Below are 17084 nucleotides of genomic sequence, written 5' to 3'. Positions count from 1 at the left end.
AAAAAAAAGTCATTCAAAAATTTAATAAACAGTGTACACAAGCAAGATCAGGACCAAAGTAATAGATTCTCACCAAATATCTTGATATATTTCATGGCTAGCGGTTCATATACATATTGATATTGTAAGCAAAGCTAATGAGGGAGCATTACAGTGGAAGCAGGAGCATCAGAAAATGACAAGCTTATTTATATATAAGCTTTTATATATATATATATATATATATATATATATATATATATATATATATATATATAATTTTATTTTACTTTACATTTAAAGTCTTGCATACTTAAACAAATGGCTTAAAATCTAATAAGTGCAAGCATAGCCACAAATATTAACACAACCATTCAAGAGTAAAGTAACTCAGAGTAATGATGAGTTATCTTTTTCCTTTGTTGTTTTATTAACTTTAACGATATTATAGGCGATGCATTGTAGTATACGACTGTGTTCATCCACTTAAGATAGGACTTGGCCTGTAAATTTGTGTATTTGAATACTCACCTGTGTTAACGCAAGCACACATCACAGAGCACGCGCCCACACAGAAAGCATGCGCGTGCCCGAGTCAGAGTGTTTAGTGATGGAAAGTTCGGATCATTTTACTGACTCGGATCTTTGAATCTCGTTCAGCAAAACGAACGAATCTTTTTTGAGTCATTTCGTTCATTTCAGCAGAATACAATTAAAATGTTACATGTTAAATTCCCCAACACCTCTAGTACTTACGCAAACGTTGATCACATTTGGAATAAAAAATAAACTATAGGCTAATGCAGCCAAGGCAGTATTATGAGAAACAGAAATGATTGATTAATTGCTTGGCATTAGGCTATGCAGTCTGTTAGTTCACCTCACCTCCCGATCCGAGTCGTTCTTCTTTTGCCACGTCACATTTGATTAGTTCACGTCTCAAGTCTTCAAGTTCGAGGCATTCATTCATCACGTCACTGCCTCATATTCTGAATGCAGTGGGGCTGTGAAGTGATGAATGAACGACTCGAACCAAAGACTCCAGAGGTGAACAAATCATTTCTGTTTCCGGTACAGAACCTATGGGGATGTTGCTGCGCATGCGTGTTCAAAAATGAACGAATCACTCTCTGAGACAACTCGTTGTTCCCGAGTCATATTAAAGATCCGTTCAAAATGAACGAATCATTCATGAACGACACATCACTACACAGTGCGCGAGCACTTAATTAACTTCTCTCACAGTTTTTGCTCTTTTAACACCACGCACTTCCCACTCTGTATTCTCGCATTCACATTAAAAAATAAATAAAATAAAATAGATAAATAAACACACACACACATATTTACATATTGTGATATGGAGCAATATCTGTGAGGATAGTTTATATCGTCGCATGTGAATTTCTTCCTCAGGCTATGTGTGGATTAGCCGCGGTTTAAGTCGATGTAGAAATGACGTAAACAATACTTGTATTGTTTACTATTATAAACAATATACTATTATATACTACATGTGGTTTTTACAAGTAATTAAATCAATATGAACAAATAATTACTTACCAAATTTGACAATGGTGGAAGATTTCAATCTTGCCCTACAACATCTATCGTCTGCTGTCTGCTTCGCGCTTCACGTGAGATCACGTGATGAATGTTCAGAACGTGACGTCACTGTTGTATTGACTCAACATATACTTTTCAGTTGAGGTGACAGAAACTGTTGTTAATTCAACTTACAAACTAGGGATGACAGTGAAAACTTAACATGTTAAGTTGACTGAAAAACTAAAAAAAAAAAAAAACAATTTGCTGTGTCAACTTAAAAATTTACTTGGGAACAACTAAAACTCAATCATTTTTTACAGTGTGAGCTTTTCGGAAGGGGGGGCATGGGAGAAACCAGAACACAATCGGAGCAGCCTGGGAATAGAGGTACTGCAACAATGTACAGTATGTGAAAAATAATGTGCTTTTCGAACATTAAAGCAAGTTAACCTATTCTATTACACCCAATAAACAAAATAATGAACTTTTAAAAACTTTTTAAAAGAACCATATGACCCCTTTAAAGCATAGAGTGGATATGGAGGCACACAACAACGCAAAAACATGAAAAGAAAAAAAAGTTTCTGAAGGATTTTAAAGATTGAATGAAACAAATTCTATTTATTCAGATATTTATGTGCAGGACACTTTGCTTATTAATAAAAAAAATATTATTTCAATTAATTTTCATGCATATTTGTGTGTGTGTATATGTGTGTAAATATATATATATATATATATATATATATATATATATATATATATATATATATATATATATATTGTCCTGGGGACAGAAACGGCACCCATATGGTGGAATGGCTCATACATGTTATCATCATTGCTATTCAAAGTGGGTATGCTGGAATGTCAAGTGCAAAATGGTTAATAATCGTACTCAATCACTTTCTAGAATAATTTCAGACACAGTTATCATTTGTCTAGTCGGTCACAAGATACACTACCCCCACTATTTATCTGGTTTCGCGCCACACTGTCACCTACAGTAGCAGAATTCTAAGGACCTGCACAACCAAGGCTCCAAACAACCATGTGGCAGCTATCTTGCATATGAGTATGCATAGTTAAAAGCAAGTATAATCCAATTACATAATTACAGTACAATTATGAACTATAAATCTTTTTTAAAAGGTACACTATGTATGCATTTACAGGATATACATTAAAGGTACAAAAGGTAATGATATCACCCTGAGAGTTTACAAAACTTTAAAAAAGAGCACATTATGGTAAACTTTACCTAATAACAGGGATATATAACACATGCAAATACAAGTTATCTCAACAGTATTTCCAATAGTACATACAGTATAAAATGGAAGTAATTTATACATATAAAAAAAGACTTCACGTTCCTCCATTCAGATTCCAACTGCGTGTTCGTCCACATGTGTGGTCTGGGAACACACCGAGCCTGTGGACCGGGTGTTGCATGGTGTCACTTGGATGCATGGGGTCTCGAGGAAGAGCTTTGCGAGGTTCCTCCTGAACTTTTGACCCACAAACACATAGAGGAATGGATTGAGGCAGCTATGTGAGTACGCTATAGCTTCAGTGACTTGCAGCATGAGCTGAATTGTTTTGCTGAGCTCACACTCTGGAGGCAGGATATGCTTCATTTCCAGTGCTTTGAGGAATGCTGCAATGTTGTACGGTATCCAACAGCAGAAGAACACCACCATGACCGCAGCAACAAGACGAATGGCCAATTTCCCTGATTTACGAACAGTCCGAAGCTTCTGTAGAATCATCGAGTAGCAAAATCCCACAATACTCAGTGGAATCAGCATTCCCAAAATATTCATTTTAAAGAAAGCTGCACTTCTCACATCGTTGTGACTTTCTTGATTTTTTGGATAAGCACTGCAAACTACTTCAGTCCCAGTCTCTTCAACTCCAAGATACAGCAGCTCAGGAAATGATGCTGCAATAGCTATAATCCAGACTACCAGGCTGGCTAAAATCCCACAAGTCTTGGTTCGGATTCTCAAGGCAAACACAGCATGGACAATAGCCAAGTATCTGTCGATGCTCATCAGCACAATAAAGAAAATGCCGGAGTAAAATCCAATGTAGTACACGCTGAGGACCAGAGTGCACATGGCTCTACCAAAAACCCAGGTATCCCTGGCGTAGTGAGCCTGGAAGGGCAGAGAGAAGATTAGTAGAAGGTCAGCGATGGCCAGGTTCAGGAGAGACACATCAGTCATGCTTTTTATCTGAGGGCCCCTCAGGATCACCCACAGCACCAGCATGTTTCCCAGGAAGCCCACCACGAAGAACAGGGAGTAGAGCACAGGGAGAATACGGCTTGCATGGGTTCCATAATCACACGGTTGAAAAGTCTCAAAATCATAATAATCATATGGTGTTGTGCTGAAAACACTAAGGAGAGAGTTACTGCAAGAGAATTTCAGCACACGAGAAGCTGAGTTAGTGTACAGTGAAGATTTAATACCAGAATTCTCATGCTGAAATTGATGTTATGGTTTGTAAATACACACACAAAAAAAAATTTTTTAATGCTATTTGAGGACATTATTAAATATTAACGTATACATTAACTAAGAGTAACATCCCTTTAAAGTCCATTCCACACCAAGCACTTTGGAGGAGACAGAGCATTTTAATCAGACATTCATAACAGCGTTATAAATAAACGCAAATGTGATCGCCATCTTCAGAACTGATTTAATAAAGGTTTGTGCAGAGCTTATAAATGCGCTATGTGAGTCCCTTCAAATAAAGTGTTAACCTCCATTATGAAAGAAATAACCCAAACCCCCAACATCTCCCCCCCCCCCACCTGGATGTTCTCACCTGGGTGTTGTGATCTCCCAAAGACCTGTGCTGGTGTTCAACATTGTTGCCATCAGATATTAAAACAGTTATCCCTGGGGTTAAAGATATAAAAAAAAAAAGAAGTTAAAAGCAGTTTTCTATGGCATTTGGATTAAATAAAAAATGCATCACCACTTGGACAAGCACGCTGAACTGCTGTAAAAGTTTGTGACCATGTACTGCAATCTTGTGCTTGTAATTAGGGGCGTAGCATTTTTTTTTTCAGGGGTGGCCAGGTAAGGCCCAGTGATTTCATTGGGATGGCCAAAAATAAATAAATAAATAAATCACAACTCTCTGTGACATGCTGTACCAAAAGTCGTTTTTAATGGATACATAACTATTGATTATGGATGTTTCATGCCCAGTTATAAAGTATTTACTTGTTGCCATGCATATATAATAAACTTTGTTCGTTTTATTGGCCGAAAGTCGTATTCATAAGAGTACGCAAGAGTCCGCCAAGACTCGGCTACATGTTTTTACCTTATTGTATGTTCATTATTATTGTTATTAGCCTTTTATTATTGATATATTGTTAGGGTTTGTCCACTTTGCTTCTTGTAAAATTAAAATAAAGTCTTGCGTTAATATTCTCAAACAGACCTTGCTTATCACTCAATAACGCAAATACACATCATTTGATCAGTTATTTAAGCTCTTTAAACGCTCTCCTGTCCTGGGCATTTGCGCGCACAAAGACAAGTGTGATAGACAGCGTTATCGTTCCTCTGCAAAGCAGAAGAAGAAAAAAAGAGGTCAGTTTGGAAACTGGAACGTCTTAATGATTGCCCTTATGGTGGAAACTGGTATTTTTCAACGTTTGTGCTGTTTTCTTATAGCCACTTCCCGTTTTGTGAAGCTCAACAACCTTTTGCCGCACCTCACAGCTATATTTCTTGGTCTTACCCATTGTTATGAATGATTGAGGAACTTTGGCCTACAGGTATGTGTTACCTCATATTTATACCCCTGTGAAACAGGAAGTCATGGTTGAACAATTTTCCTGTTCCTAGTCATCCTGGTGTACTAATAAAAAAAGAAGTAACATATCAATGGGAATATACTTCAAATATATTTTTCTCATGTGAATTCGTAGTTGTGCAGATAACTGTCACACACATATTTAACAAAGTTAACAGACACAACAAAGTCTTCTGCAATTATCCATGAGAGCACAGTATTTCTGTGATTATTTTTAAACAAATGGTTAAACAAGAAAGACAATTTCTCACAGCCTTCTTTGCTCATATTTACCAAGGGCACCAATAATAATGTTGGGCAGTGTATATGCACAGTAAAACAAACTGTGGCTGAAAAGTGAAAGTAAAATAGGATTTATTTTATTTAATTATTATTATTTTTTATTTTATTAATGCCAAGCTATCAGAAATACAGATACATAGCAAAATGTAAAAATGACATACAATGAAATGATAGTGAAAGCAAAGCATCATTTATATACATATATGTGTGTATATTTTATACATACATATACATACATGTGTACATATATATACACACACATATATATACACACATATACATACACATATACATAAAAAAACAGAAAACTTTACTGAAAAAAATCTAAAAGGTGAAACAAGTTTATTGTCTTGAGAGCTTTAAGATTCTTAGATGATTACATCAACATTTTGTATGTTACTGTTGGACCTCTCTTCTAAAAACAATGAATAAGGGATTTTGATGAGTGAATTTACTGCGGTGAATGTGATATTTTGCAAGGAGTCTCAAGTTGTAAGGGATTCTAGCAATATTATAATTGCAGATCAATAGGAAAGGGAGACCACCTAATTTGGAAAATAAGTAATTAGGAATAAAATTCCACATTGAATTTGGATTACACGTAAACTGTCTAATCCGATTAATTTTGAGAGTGCTGTTCGGAGATGAGAAATCCAGACAGTTCAACACACCATACTCCGTATGTATCTTAACATAATGTATTTTGTTTTTCCAAATAAAATTGAAATCAACTGACCTACATATTTTGTTGTCCAGATACAGAGAGCGTGCAGCGTATGTAAACCTGGAGATTCCCTCAGCCTTAGCAAGCAATACTCTTCCTCTCAAGGTCAAGCCTCTCTGCAAACATGCATTAAATATTTTTTGGGCTTTTATTATAACAGGGTCAAAGTTCAAGGTACATCTATTATCTTGAGTTTTAGTGATCACGATAACTTTTCACGAAGACTTCAGATTTAACTGGAATATTATAAAGAGAGGCTGCTATGCAATCTTTAATAGACATGCACTCACATTTACTTATGTTTAGATGAAGTCCTGAAGCTTCAGAAAACAGTTTTATATAATCGATTGCTATAGGGATTTGGGAAGCGTCTATTAAAAATAAGGTGGTGTCATCCGCTAATCGACTAACAATAACTTCCTGCGCCGCAATACGGATACCCCGAATACCGCTTCCACAGTCAAACGTTGAAAGTAGCTGCACACAAAGTAGAAATAAATAAGGAGAGATGGGACACCCTTGTCTGACTCCTCTAGATAAACTAAACCTTGGGGAAGTGGCACTCTTTTAATTTACTCGAGCAGTTTCCATTATTGCAAAAGGTCTTTTATTTATAAAACCAGATTGTGTCTCATCTATTACAGAATCCAATACACATTTTAATCTTTTAGCATATATAAGAGCTAAAATTTTGTAATCATTGTTAAACTGAGATACAGGATGCCAGTTGTCGATTAAAAGTAAATCTTTCTTGGGTTTCGGGATTAAAGTAATTATTATTCTGAATTATCTGAATAGAATTATCATTCTGTATGCTTTCTTCAAAGATCTTAAGTAAAAAAAGGGGATAACTCTTTAGAAAACTGTGTGTAGGACTATGTGGTAAACCCATCAGTTCCGGGTGATTTATTGCTTTAAGTTCTATAACTGAGCTATTAACTTCTAATAAAAATAATTTCACTATCGCAGAGGTTTCTGTCACTTCTTGAGGTAGTCTTGCAGGGTTTAACAGACTGCAGAAAAGTACAGGCTGCCTCTTCAGAATAATTTCGATGGTAAAGATCACTGTAAAAATTAGCGCAGAAACGTGTCATTCCTGGAGGATTATTGGTCACTGTCCCATCAATATTTAAAGTTTCAATGAATGAGGGTAATGCGATTTTAGACACCGACTTATTTTCTTCTGCTCTTCTAAGTTTAGCTAAATTCCTACTGAATTTTCTAAGATATTTACCGATTTCAAACTTCAACCACTCTGACTGGCAACAATATGAATCTAATGCTAAAGCTCTCCTCCAATACTGCTCAATCAATAATGTGATATGCTCTTTAACATCTTTAAACAGGAGAAGAGAATTGTTCAATTTCCAATAAGAAGGACTTGCGCTGAAATCAAGGGATGCTGAAGGACTAACGTTAAGAGAGAGAGCACTGTGATACACTGTATCAGGCTGACTGAGTTACAACTGTTTGCTAGGCTTTGAGAAATAAACCAATAATCTATTCGAGACTGCTTAGGATGGTCCTTGCTGCTCCAGGTATAGAGTCTCTATCGTGGATATGTTTCTCTCCATATATCAACAACAACATATAAATCGCATCATAAAAGCATTCATAATTGTACTTACAGGAGCAGCACTAGAAGGAAACCTATCCAAATCATTATTTAATACCATATTAAAATCCCAACCCAAAATAAGAACAGCATTGGGGTAGCCTATATATTTATCCAGTACTGTATATCAGTGGTTTTCAAAGTGGAGGCCGCCAGGGGGCGCCCGGGGACCTCAACAATTTGGTGTGAAAAATAAATTCTCACTCTCAGACAACCACACACACACACAATAAATTCCTAATGTAATGTAATGTAAAGATGTAAGATGTAATTATTAATAAAAAGGGGGGGGGGGTATATTCAGAAGTCTGTATTTTTAATGTGTTTTACAGACGTCTTGCAAAAGGGGGGCCTCGGTCAAATGTTAATGCCATTTGGGGGGCCTTGCCCTGGTAAAGTTTGGGAACCCCTGCTGTATATTATCACTAATTTCTTCCATTAAGGTGGTATTTTCCTTAGAAATATTATATCCATACACATTTAATAGAATTGTGATGGTCTGGCCAAGTAAAACCACTAGCAAAAGAAAATTACCCTTAGGGTCACTGACATGGTGTAGTATTTCACCAGCAAACTTATTTTCCCCCACTGGGACCTCTGAAATTTATCAACATCCTGCGTGGAATGGGTTTCTTGAAAAACAAAACAAAAATCTGATCCGTGGTTTTTAACAAACAGAGAAAAGACCTTTGCGTTTCACATTGTTTCTTAATCCCCTGGCATTGAGAGAAATGAACGATATCGACATAAATAAATGAACAACAAAGAACAATTATTAACAAGAAAAAAAAGTCAAAATTGACTGGTAGGCTAATAAGAAGAAAATTGAAAAGAACAGAGCTTATATAACATTTGGTCATTTAAAATGACCAAATTAAAAGGTTCAGCTGTTATATGACGAAAGCTCAAATGCCATAGTGACAGCTACCTGTCACCTTTTTATTTTTATTTTTACGTCACTCTTGACGGAATTCGCAAAGTAATCTCCACACCTGCGCACGGTGGCTTAGTGGTTAGCACGTTTGCCTCACACCTCCAGGGTCGGGGGGTTCAATTCCCACCGTGGCCCTGTGTGTGTGGAGTTTGCATGTTCTCCCCGTGCTGCGGGGGTTTCCTCCGGGTACTCCGGTTTCCTCCCCCAGTCCAAAGACATGCATGGTAGGCTGATTGGTGTGTCTAAAGTGTCCGTAGTGTATGAATGGGTGTGTGAGTGTGTATGTGATTGTGCCCTGCGATGGACTGGCACCCTGTCCAGGGTGTACCCCACCTTGTGCCTGATGCTCCCTGGGATAGGCTCCAGGTTCCCCCGCGACCCTGAAAAGGATTAAGCGGTATAGAAGATGGATGGATGGATGTATGGATCTCCACACCTTCAATAAACGCACACGCTCCGATGTAATCAGCAGGGGGTTTTTTTCCCCAGCAGCCCTCGCGTGAGGTCTTTTACTCTTGGCCACAGGTTCTTCCGTCTCTCCCAGTCTGATGAAGTCAGATCCTCTGCGAAGTGCAAGTTGTTATCTTAAAGGACTCTTCCTGGCAGCTTTCCACAAGACATCACGGACAGCCCCTGAGGTGAACTGCATGATAACGCAGAGTTTTGAGCGGTCACCTCTCCTCTCTATCCGACGCTCAGAGTCAACAGACTATCTCTCCAGATCAGAAATGCGTGTTTCACACGTGCCCGCGAGACCTTCTTCAGCTTTAAGCCTGGCATCTACATCTTTCACGTGTTTCTTTAGATCTTGTTGGCGCTAATCATTCCTTCAAGCGCGTCAGACCGAGTACTGGTCAGTGAGGAGAGTGTGGAAACGACAGCCTGAACATCTGGATCTGAACATCTACCTGTCTTATGAACAGCTGGATTGTTTGGAGTGACAGGGAGCGAAGTCGCGCACAGATCGATCTCGCACATCCATACTGATGTGGGCATCAGTGTCCAGTCGCTCGGTGCGCTTTTCAGACTTCGGCATGTTTGCAGCGCACGTGGGTAATTTGATGTCATTTGTCTGATCCAACAAACGTTACAAAGTAATATGTAGATACAGCTAGCCTTTCTGAAACAGTCGAGTTTGGTCAGGAGCTCTGGAAGTCTTAATAGTCTTAATAAGGTACCATCATGACACCCCCCCCCCACACACACCCCCCCCCCCCCCCACACACACACACACAGCCCCGGTGAGTAAAATAGGTTGAGTCAAAAAAAAAAAAGAGTCCCTTCTGAGTTATCACATGTCCTTCAGAACCACAAGGGAATTACACAACCATTTATTTATTTATTTATTTATTTATTTATTCGTTTGTTTATGTGAGTCTCAGTTTTAGCACTGTGTCGCAAAAAGCCTGGGTTTGGAATGATCAAGAACCACTTTTATTATTATTAATAATAATAATAGAAATATTATTATTATTATTATTATTATTATTATTATCAAATCGAATAGCTACTTACAATCCCCCCCCCAAAAAAAACAAAAAAGACAGGGACAGATTGATAATGTATGTGATAACGTTTATGTGGTAACATTATTCAAATAAAAAACTTTCCGACATTCAGTGACATCTGTAAATAATAACTGTTTTTAAGGGGCGTTGCCCAAATTCTTCTCCAGCAACAAAACTTTCTAAAATGTACTTCTAAATAGACTGCTTCCAGGCATGTTTTTCTTTCAAGTGAGAGCGAATTGCTTTTAAAAAATTTTTTTTAAAAAGGTGAATATTGGACAAGTTAAATAAATTAGACTTACCTCGGGTGTTATTAGGACTACCAGTCCGATATAAAGGAGAAAAACTTTTTATTTTTTGGCTCCAGTCAGTTTGGTGTCCTTAGCCAAGGGGAGGCAGGACTACGGTCCCTGTAGGGGTTTAACTGTTATACTGCCATGCAAAGTAAAATCTCTCCTTGTGTTCTGTTCATTTCATCTTCACATACAGGCACTTGGAACTCATATAGATATTGACTGGTATTTTTTTATATATATATATATATTAAAAACACTGTATTGGGCAAGTTCAGCAAAAGTGGGACATCTGATAACCTGGGACGAATACGTTTCATGCTAGCCCTTTAAATATCAGGAGCCAATCAATTTTTAACATGCATGAATAATTACCACAAGGGTCTTTGTGGGCGTGGCTCACTGACACATGAGAATGAGAATGGTCTTCTTAAATATAAGCCTTTATAAAGAATAGAAATCGTCATAAGAAAACTTTTATATTTTTTAAATGATTCTTGGCCGGTCAATTGTTTAGCTTATTTAAAAAATAATAAAAATATATATATGTATTGTTGCAAAATTTGAATTCAAAGGTCAAGTGGGACACTTTTTTTTTTTAAAGCCAGTGTTATGTATTATGATTATGATATTATTATACTGTTCTGAGCCATCGAATCATGGACCATGTCATGAAACATATATGAATTCCTATTATGTTTTATGTATTCTGGTTTTATATTATTAAGGTATCGTAGCCTAATTTAAAAAAAAAAAAGGCCTGGTACCTTGTGTCTTGTGCAGAAGAGGATGGAGTTTTAGATGATGGAGAAGAATTGTCAACAAAATGGATTTTGCTTTTGTTGAAAAGGCCTATTGATTTTCACAATCAGCAGTTGTCAGAAACAAGTTACCCAGCATCATTTAAAAAGGATGATGGGGTGTGTGTTGGGCACTCGGTGGATTAGTGGTTTGCACGTTCGCCTCACACCTCCAGGGTTGGGGGTTTGATTCCCACCACGGCCCTGCGTGCGCGGCGTTTGCATGTTCTCCTCTGGGTAATCTGGTTTCCTCCCCCAGTCCAAAGATATGCATGGTAGGCTGATTGGCATGTCCAATAGTAAATACAAAGCAAAGTGGCTTAGCATAATAAGAAGAAACAGTCAGATGGTCTACTGATTTAATCTCACTCAAATCTGATTGGTCACAAGTTGTTTATTATTAATAATAATACAGCAGTGTTTTGTAGTGTCTTGGTAACAATGGTATTAATTAAAAATGAATTAAATACAGTGAGGGGAAATAACTATTCAGAGACTTTTGTTGCTTATTTAATATATTTCCAGTGCATATACACCAATCAGACATAATATTAAAATCCCTGATAGGTGACGTGAATAACATTGATTATCTCGTTACAGTGACACCTGTCAAGAGGTGGGATATATTTATTAGACAACAAGTTGATGTGTTGGAAGCAGGAAGAATGGGCAAGTGTAAAGATCAGAGCGACTTTGACATGGGCCAAATCGTGATGGCTAGACGACTGGGTCAGAGCATCTTTGAAACGTCAGGTCTTGTCTAAGTGTGTTCCCAGTATGCAATGGTTAGTACCTACCAGAAGTGGTCCAATGAAGGACAACCGGTGAACCAAGAACATGGTCAAGGGCACTCAAGGCTCATGAGTTCTCATGCGTTATCATGCAATGTTCTGCTGGGAAAGCTTGGGTCTTGGTATTCATGCAGAAGTTACTTTAACACACAGCACCTACCTAAACATTGTTGCAGACCAAGTATACCCCTTCACGGCATTCCGTAATGGCAGTGGATCTTTCAGCAGGATGATGCACCCTGCAAAAATAGTTCAGAACGGTTTGAGGAACATGACAGATTTCAAGGTGTTGATTTGGCCTCCAAATTCCCCAGCTCTCAATTGGATCGAGCATCTGTGTGATGTGTTGGACAAACAAGTCCGATCCATGGCTCCACCTCGCAACTTACAGGACATAGCAACTTACAGCTGTTAACGTCTTGGTGCCACAGATACCACATCACACCAGAGGTCTTGTGGAATCCGTGCCTCGATGGGTCAGAGCTGCAAGGTGACGTTAGTGTTATGTAAATACACGTCTTTTGACTTTGTACTTACAAATATGAACGATAAAGAAATTATTCATAAGGATAAAGATATGAAATGAAAATATAAAATATGAAACTGACAAATGCCACAAAAATGTTCTTGTGCGAATTGGACATGGAGTATTGAATACTCTATAGAATTGCGAATATAGATTATATCTTCTTCCTCTTCAGATATGGCTACCGCTCAGTGATGTCATCCTGGGAGGCGGGAGCAAGGCAGGCTAGGGCAGGCTAGGGCAGGCTGGAAACTCTGGGCGGGAGTCCGGACCTGCACACAAAATATGGCACAGCACACAAAAAAAACTTCCCATCCCAAAGCTAGCGGGTTGTAACACTCCCACCACCTAAGTGTGAACCTAAAAGGGTTCACAACAACAACAACAAACAACACAACACAAAATAAACAAAACAAAAAAAAAAACAACAACCCCTCAATGACATCAAGCTCGTGACAGTGTATCAGCTATCACATTTTGGGCACCCTTCTTATGGGCAATCACTAAATTAAACCCTTGCACAATAAGAGACCATCGCATGAGCCTTTGATTGGTATTACGCATATGGTGTAAAAAGACTAGGGGGTTATGGTCAGTAAAGACGTGTATGGGTTTAACAGTATCACCAAGATAAACCTCAAAATGTTGGATGGCTAGTAGCAAGGCAAGCGCTTCCTTTTCAATGGTGCTATAGTTAAGCTGATGTTTTAAGAATTTCTTAGAGAAATAACAATCTGGGTGTTCTATCCCCTGATCATCATCTTGTAGAAGCACCGCTCCTGCACCCGTGCCACTGGCATCAACTTCTAACTTAAATGGTCTGCTCAGGTCCGGGGCAGACAAAACTGGAGAACTAGTCAGGAGGAGTTTAACAGACTCAAAGGCAGCCTGACACTCTGGGGACCATTTGAACACCATGTTTTTACACAACAGGTTAGTCAAAGGTAGAACCACATCGGAGAAATTCCTACAGAAACACTGGTAGTAGCTGGCCATCCCTAAAAAGCGACGCAGGTCACGCCTCATTGTAGGAGCAGGGAACATGCAGATCGCCTCAATTTTGGCAGTTAACGGTGTAACCACCCCTTGTCCTACTCTTTTACCCAAATAGGAGACAACTCCTTTTCCAAATTCACATTTATCCAAGTTTAAAACGAGAGAGGCGTCTGAGAGACGAGTAAAAACCAGCTCTAGTAGCTCAAGGTGTTGCTTCCGGGTATCTGAGTAGACTACATCATCATCAAGATATACAGCGCAGTTCTGAACATCCCCTAATACCTGATTCATAAGGCGCTGGAAGGTCGCTGGAGCGTTACGATGACCAAAAGCCATGACTGTATACTGGAGGAAGTTGTTGGGTGTAGCGAAAGCAGAGATCTCAGCTGCTCGTGGGGTAAGGGGAACTTGCCAATAACCCTTAAGAAGGTCCAGCTTACTAGTGAACTTAGCTGCACCAACAGAATCAACACAATCCTCCATTCTGGGAAGAGGAAACGAATCAGGTTTTGTCACAGCATTAACCTTTCTGTAATCTGTACAAAAAGAAAAGAACAGTCAGATTTCGGCACCAAAATGCACGGGGAGCACCATGAACTCAGAAATCATGAACTCGCACTTGGAACAGCTAACACATTTTTCAATAAATACTCCGTTCCCTGTTTCATAATTGCCTGTTTAGTAGGATTTACATTATATGGGTGTTGTCTAATTGGCACGTAATCACCTATGTCAATGTCATGTTCAATAATGGTGGTACGGGAGGGAACATCTGAAAATAGATTAGAAAACCTACTTATTAATGTTTTAATGTCCTGCTGAAATGATGAAGACAACCCTTCTAACTTCTCTGGCAACCACTTTACGCCTTCAGAATTGGCTAAAATATTGAAAATATTCAGAAGGAGAACTTTGACCTTCTATAGGAAGTGTAACAACTTCCATCACAGCAGGAATAGGTTTGGACTCAGACAGTGAAGGACGCGCATGATACTTTTTCAACAGATTGATGTGACACATGCAGGTTTTATGTCTACGACCAGGCGTACTGAGAACGTAGTTAGTAGGACTCAATTTTTGTTTAACCTCATACGGTCCAGCAAACTGGGTAGACAGAGAGGATCCTGGCACAGGCAATAATGCTAATACGAGGTCACCAACACACAAGGATTGAGAGACCGCCTTACGGTCATACCTCTCCTTCATAAACTTTTGGGCAGAACACAATGCGAGACCTGCCATTTCTCTCACTAACCCCAACTGCTCACGAAGAACTTGAACCTCTTTCAAAATAGTCTTTCCCGAAGGGGGAGAAGACTTTGCCAACCACTGTTCTTGTAGGGTCTTTAAGGGGCCTCTCACAGTATGACCAAACACCAGATCCGATGGGCTAAAGCCAAGAGATTCTTGCACAGCATCACGTACAGCAAATAATAGAAGGCGCACCCCCTCATCCCAATCCTTCTCCGTTTCCACACAGAACGTGCGCAGCATAGTTTTAAATGTTTGGTGAAAGCGCACCAAGGCACCTTGCGACTTAGGATGATGGGCACTGGAAACTTGGTGGGAAATCCACAACTCATGCATTACTTGTGAAAATAATCGTGACGTGAAGTTGGTCCCACGATCAGTCTGTATGCACTTGGGGAGCCCAAATGTAGTGCAAAATTTAATGAGGGCTTTGACCACTACTCTCGATTTAAGTGTGCGTAGGGGAATGGCATCAGGGAACCTGGTGGCAGCGCATATAATTGTCAACAAGTAACAGTTGCCGGAGCGAGCTTTTGGCAATGGTCCAACACAATCAACAATAATTTGCTCAAAAGGGTCTGTGCTGACTACTATTGGTTTTCAGGGAGCAGGAGGCACAACCTGATTAGGTTTGCCCACTAACTGGCAAGTATGACAAGTCCTGCAGTATCTTACATCACTTTTCATACCGGGCCAATAAAAATAACATAAGGCACGCTGGTAAGTCTTACGGACCCCGGCATGTCCAGAACAAGGATGATCATGAGCTAAGGACAGAACATGACTTCTCATTGGGCTAGGAACCACCATCTGAAATGTTTCCAACCAATCATCACTGGAACTAGGAGGAGACCATTTCCTCATTAACACCCCATCTTCAATAAAATAGAATGACTGACCAGGTTCAGGTTGACCAGTTACACTTCGTGCTAACGAAGTGTCTAATTTCTGAGCAGCCCCTAACTGGTCACGAGACACAGGTAGATCTATCTCAGGAAAAGGACGGACCTCTATCTCATGTGGTATTTCACAGGCACTGTCAAGTTCCTGAAGGGGCTCCTCTTGAGATAGGAAGGATGCCGATAGATCAACTACATCACCCAACTTTTTTTTGTTGGGCCCGCATTAACACACAAACAGGAAACACAGAGGAGTGCTGGTCACCAGGCTGACGGTTAACACTCACAGGTTCTGAAACTACTTAAGGTAAGGAAAATACTTTATTACCAGCTATATCATTCCCTAGAATGACCAAAACTCCACTGACTGGCAAAGCTGGGCGAACAGCCACCTTCACCAGACCTGAGAAACCCTCGGTTTCCAAATATACCGTGTGCAGGGGCACACGAATCACAGCCAGTTCAATGACTTGGAATAACACATCCCTGCCTGCGTACGAGGATTCAGAGAAGGGTAACACCTTTTCCAGCAGAAACGACTGAGCAGCCCCAGTGTTTCTCAGCACACGTACAGGCTTCTTTACCTCGTTAGGACCCAAAGACACATATCCTGAATATACGAAAGTTTCAAATTCTGGGTCAATTTGACAAAGACCTTCAGAAACATTCTGTGAAGCCGTGGCTGCATTGACCTTTTTAACCTCCCTTTGTTGCCTCGCTTGCTTTCGCTTTAACACTGGGCAATTTGCAATGATGTGGCCTGCCTCATGACAATAAAAACATTCATAAGACACAGCTGAGGGTTTAGAAAAGGTACGGGTTTTACTCGCAGGCTTCGATGAACGTGCGGACACATCTTTTTGCGACGAAGGAGGACTGAACACAACTTTATGGGTCAAAACAAACTCATCTGCGAAAATAGCAGCTTTGGACAGCGTATCAATCCTTTGCTCATTCAATTGTACCACCAGTGATTCTGGCAAACATGACTTAAATTTCTCTAACAATATCAGTTCCCTAAACTGATGAAAATTCCTTACAGCGCTAGCGGAACACCATTTATCAAATAGCATGGCTTTCTCACGGGGGAAT

General features: G+C 39.3%; 1 protein-coding gene across 2 annotated transcripts; it reads right to left on the bottom strand.

The window, feature by feature from the left end:
- Nucleotides 1-2265: 2265 nt before the first annotated feature.
- LOC128605609 (C-C chemokine receptor type 5-like) lies at nt 2266-10931 on the bottom strand. 2 transcript variants are annotated; one of them, XM_053621244.1, is made up of 4 exons: nt 10739-10931; nt 6392-6495; nt 4369-4442; nt 2266-3948 (listed from the first exon to the last, which is right to left on the bottom strand). In XM_053621244.1, the coding sequence occupies exons 3-4, from the start codon at nt 4419-4421 to the stop codon at nt 2910-2912; spliced, it is 1092 nt and encodes a 363-aa protein (XP_053477219.1). In that variant the 5' UTR covers nt 4422-4442; nt 6392-6495; nt 10739-10931; the 3' UTR covers nt 2266-2909. The 2 variants fall into 2 exon arrangements, with proteins under 2 accessions (XP_053477219.1, XP_053477210.1); XM_053621235.1 differs by lacking the exon at nt 6392-6495.
- Nucleotides 10932-17084: the final 6153 nt, after the last annotated feature.

The sequence above is a fragment of the Ictalurus furcatus genome, chromosome 1, assembly GCF_023375685.1.
Source record: "Ictalurus furcatus strain D&B chromosome 1, Billie_1.0, whole genome shotgun sequence".
In the NCBI taxonomy this organism is placed as follows: domain Eukaryota; kingdom Metazoa; phylum Chordata; class Actinopteri; order Siluriformes; family Ictaluridae; genus Ictalurus; species Ictalurus furcatus.
Note: the sequence above shows the minus strand (reverse complement) of the source record. Positions and strands in the feature narration are given on the sequence as shown.

Bases quoted from the DNA above. Each gene is read 5' to 3' on its own strand.
- LOC128605609 (XM_053621244.1), bottom strand. From the start codon at position 4,421: ATGGCAACAATGTTGAACACCAGCACAGGTCTTTGGGAGATCACAACA. The intron at 3,949-4,368 runs GTGAGAACATCC...ATTCTCTTGCAG, and splicing joins TGGGAGATCACAACACCCAG to TAACTCTCTCCTTAGTGTTT.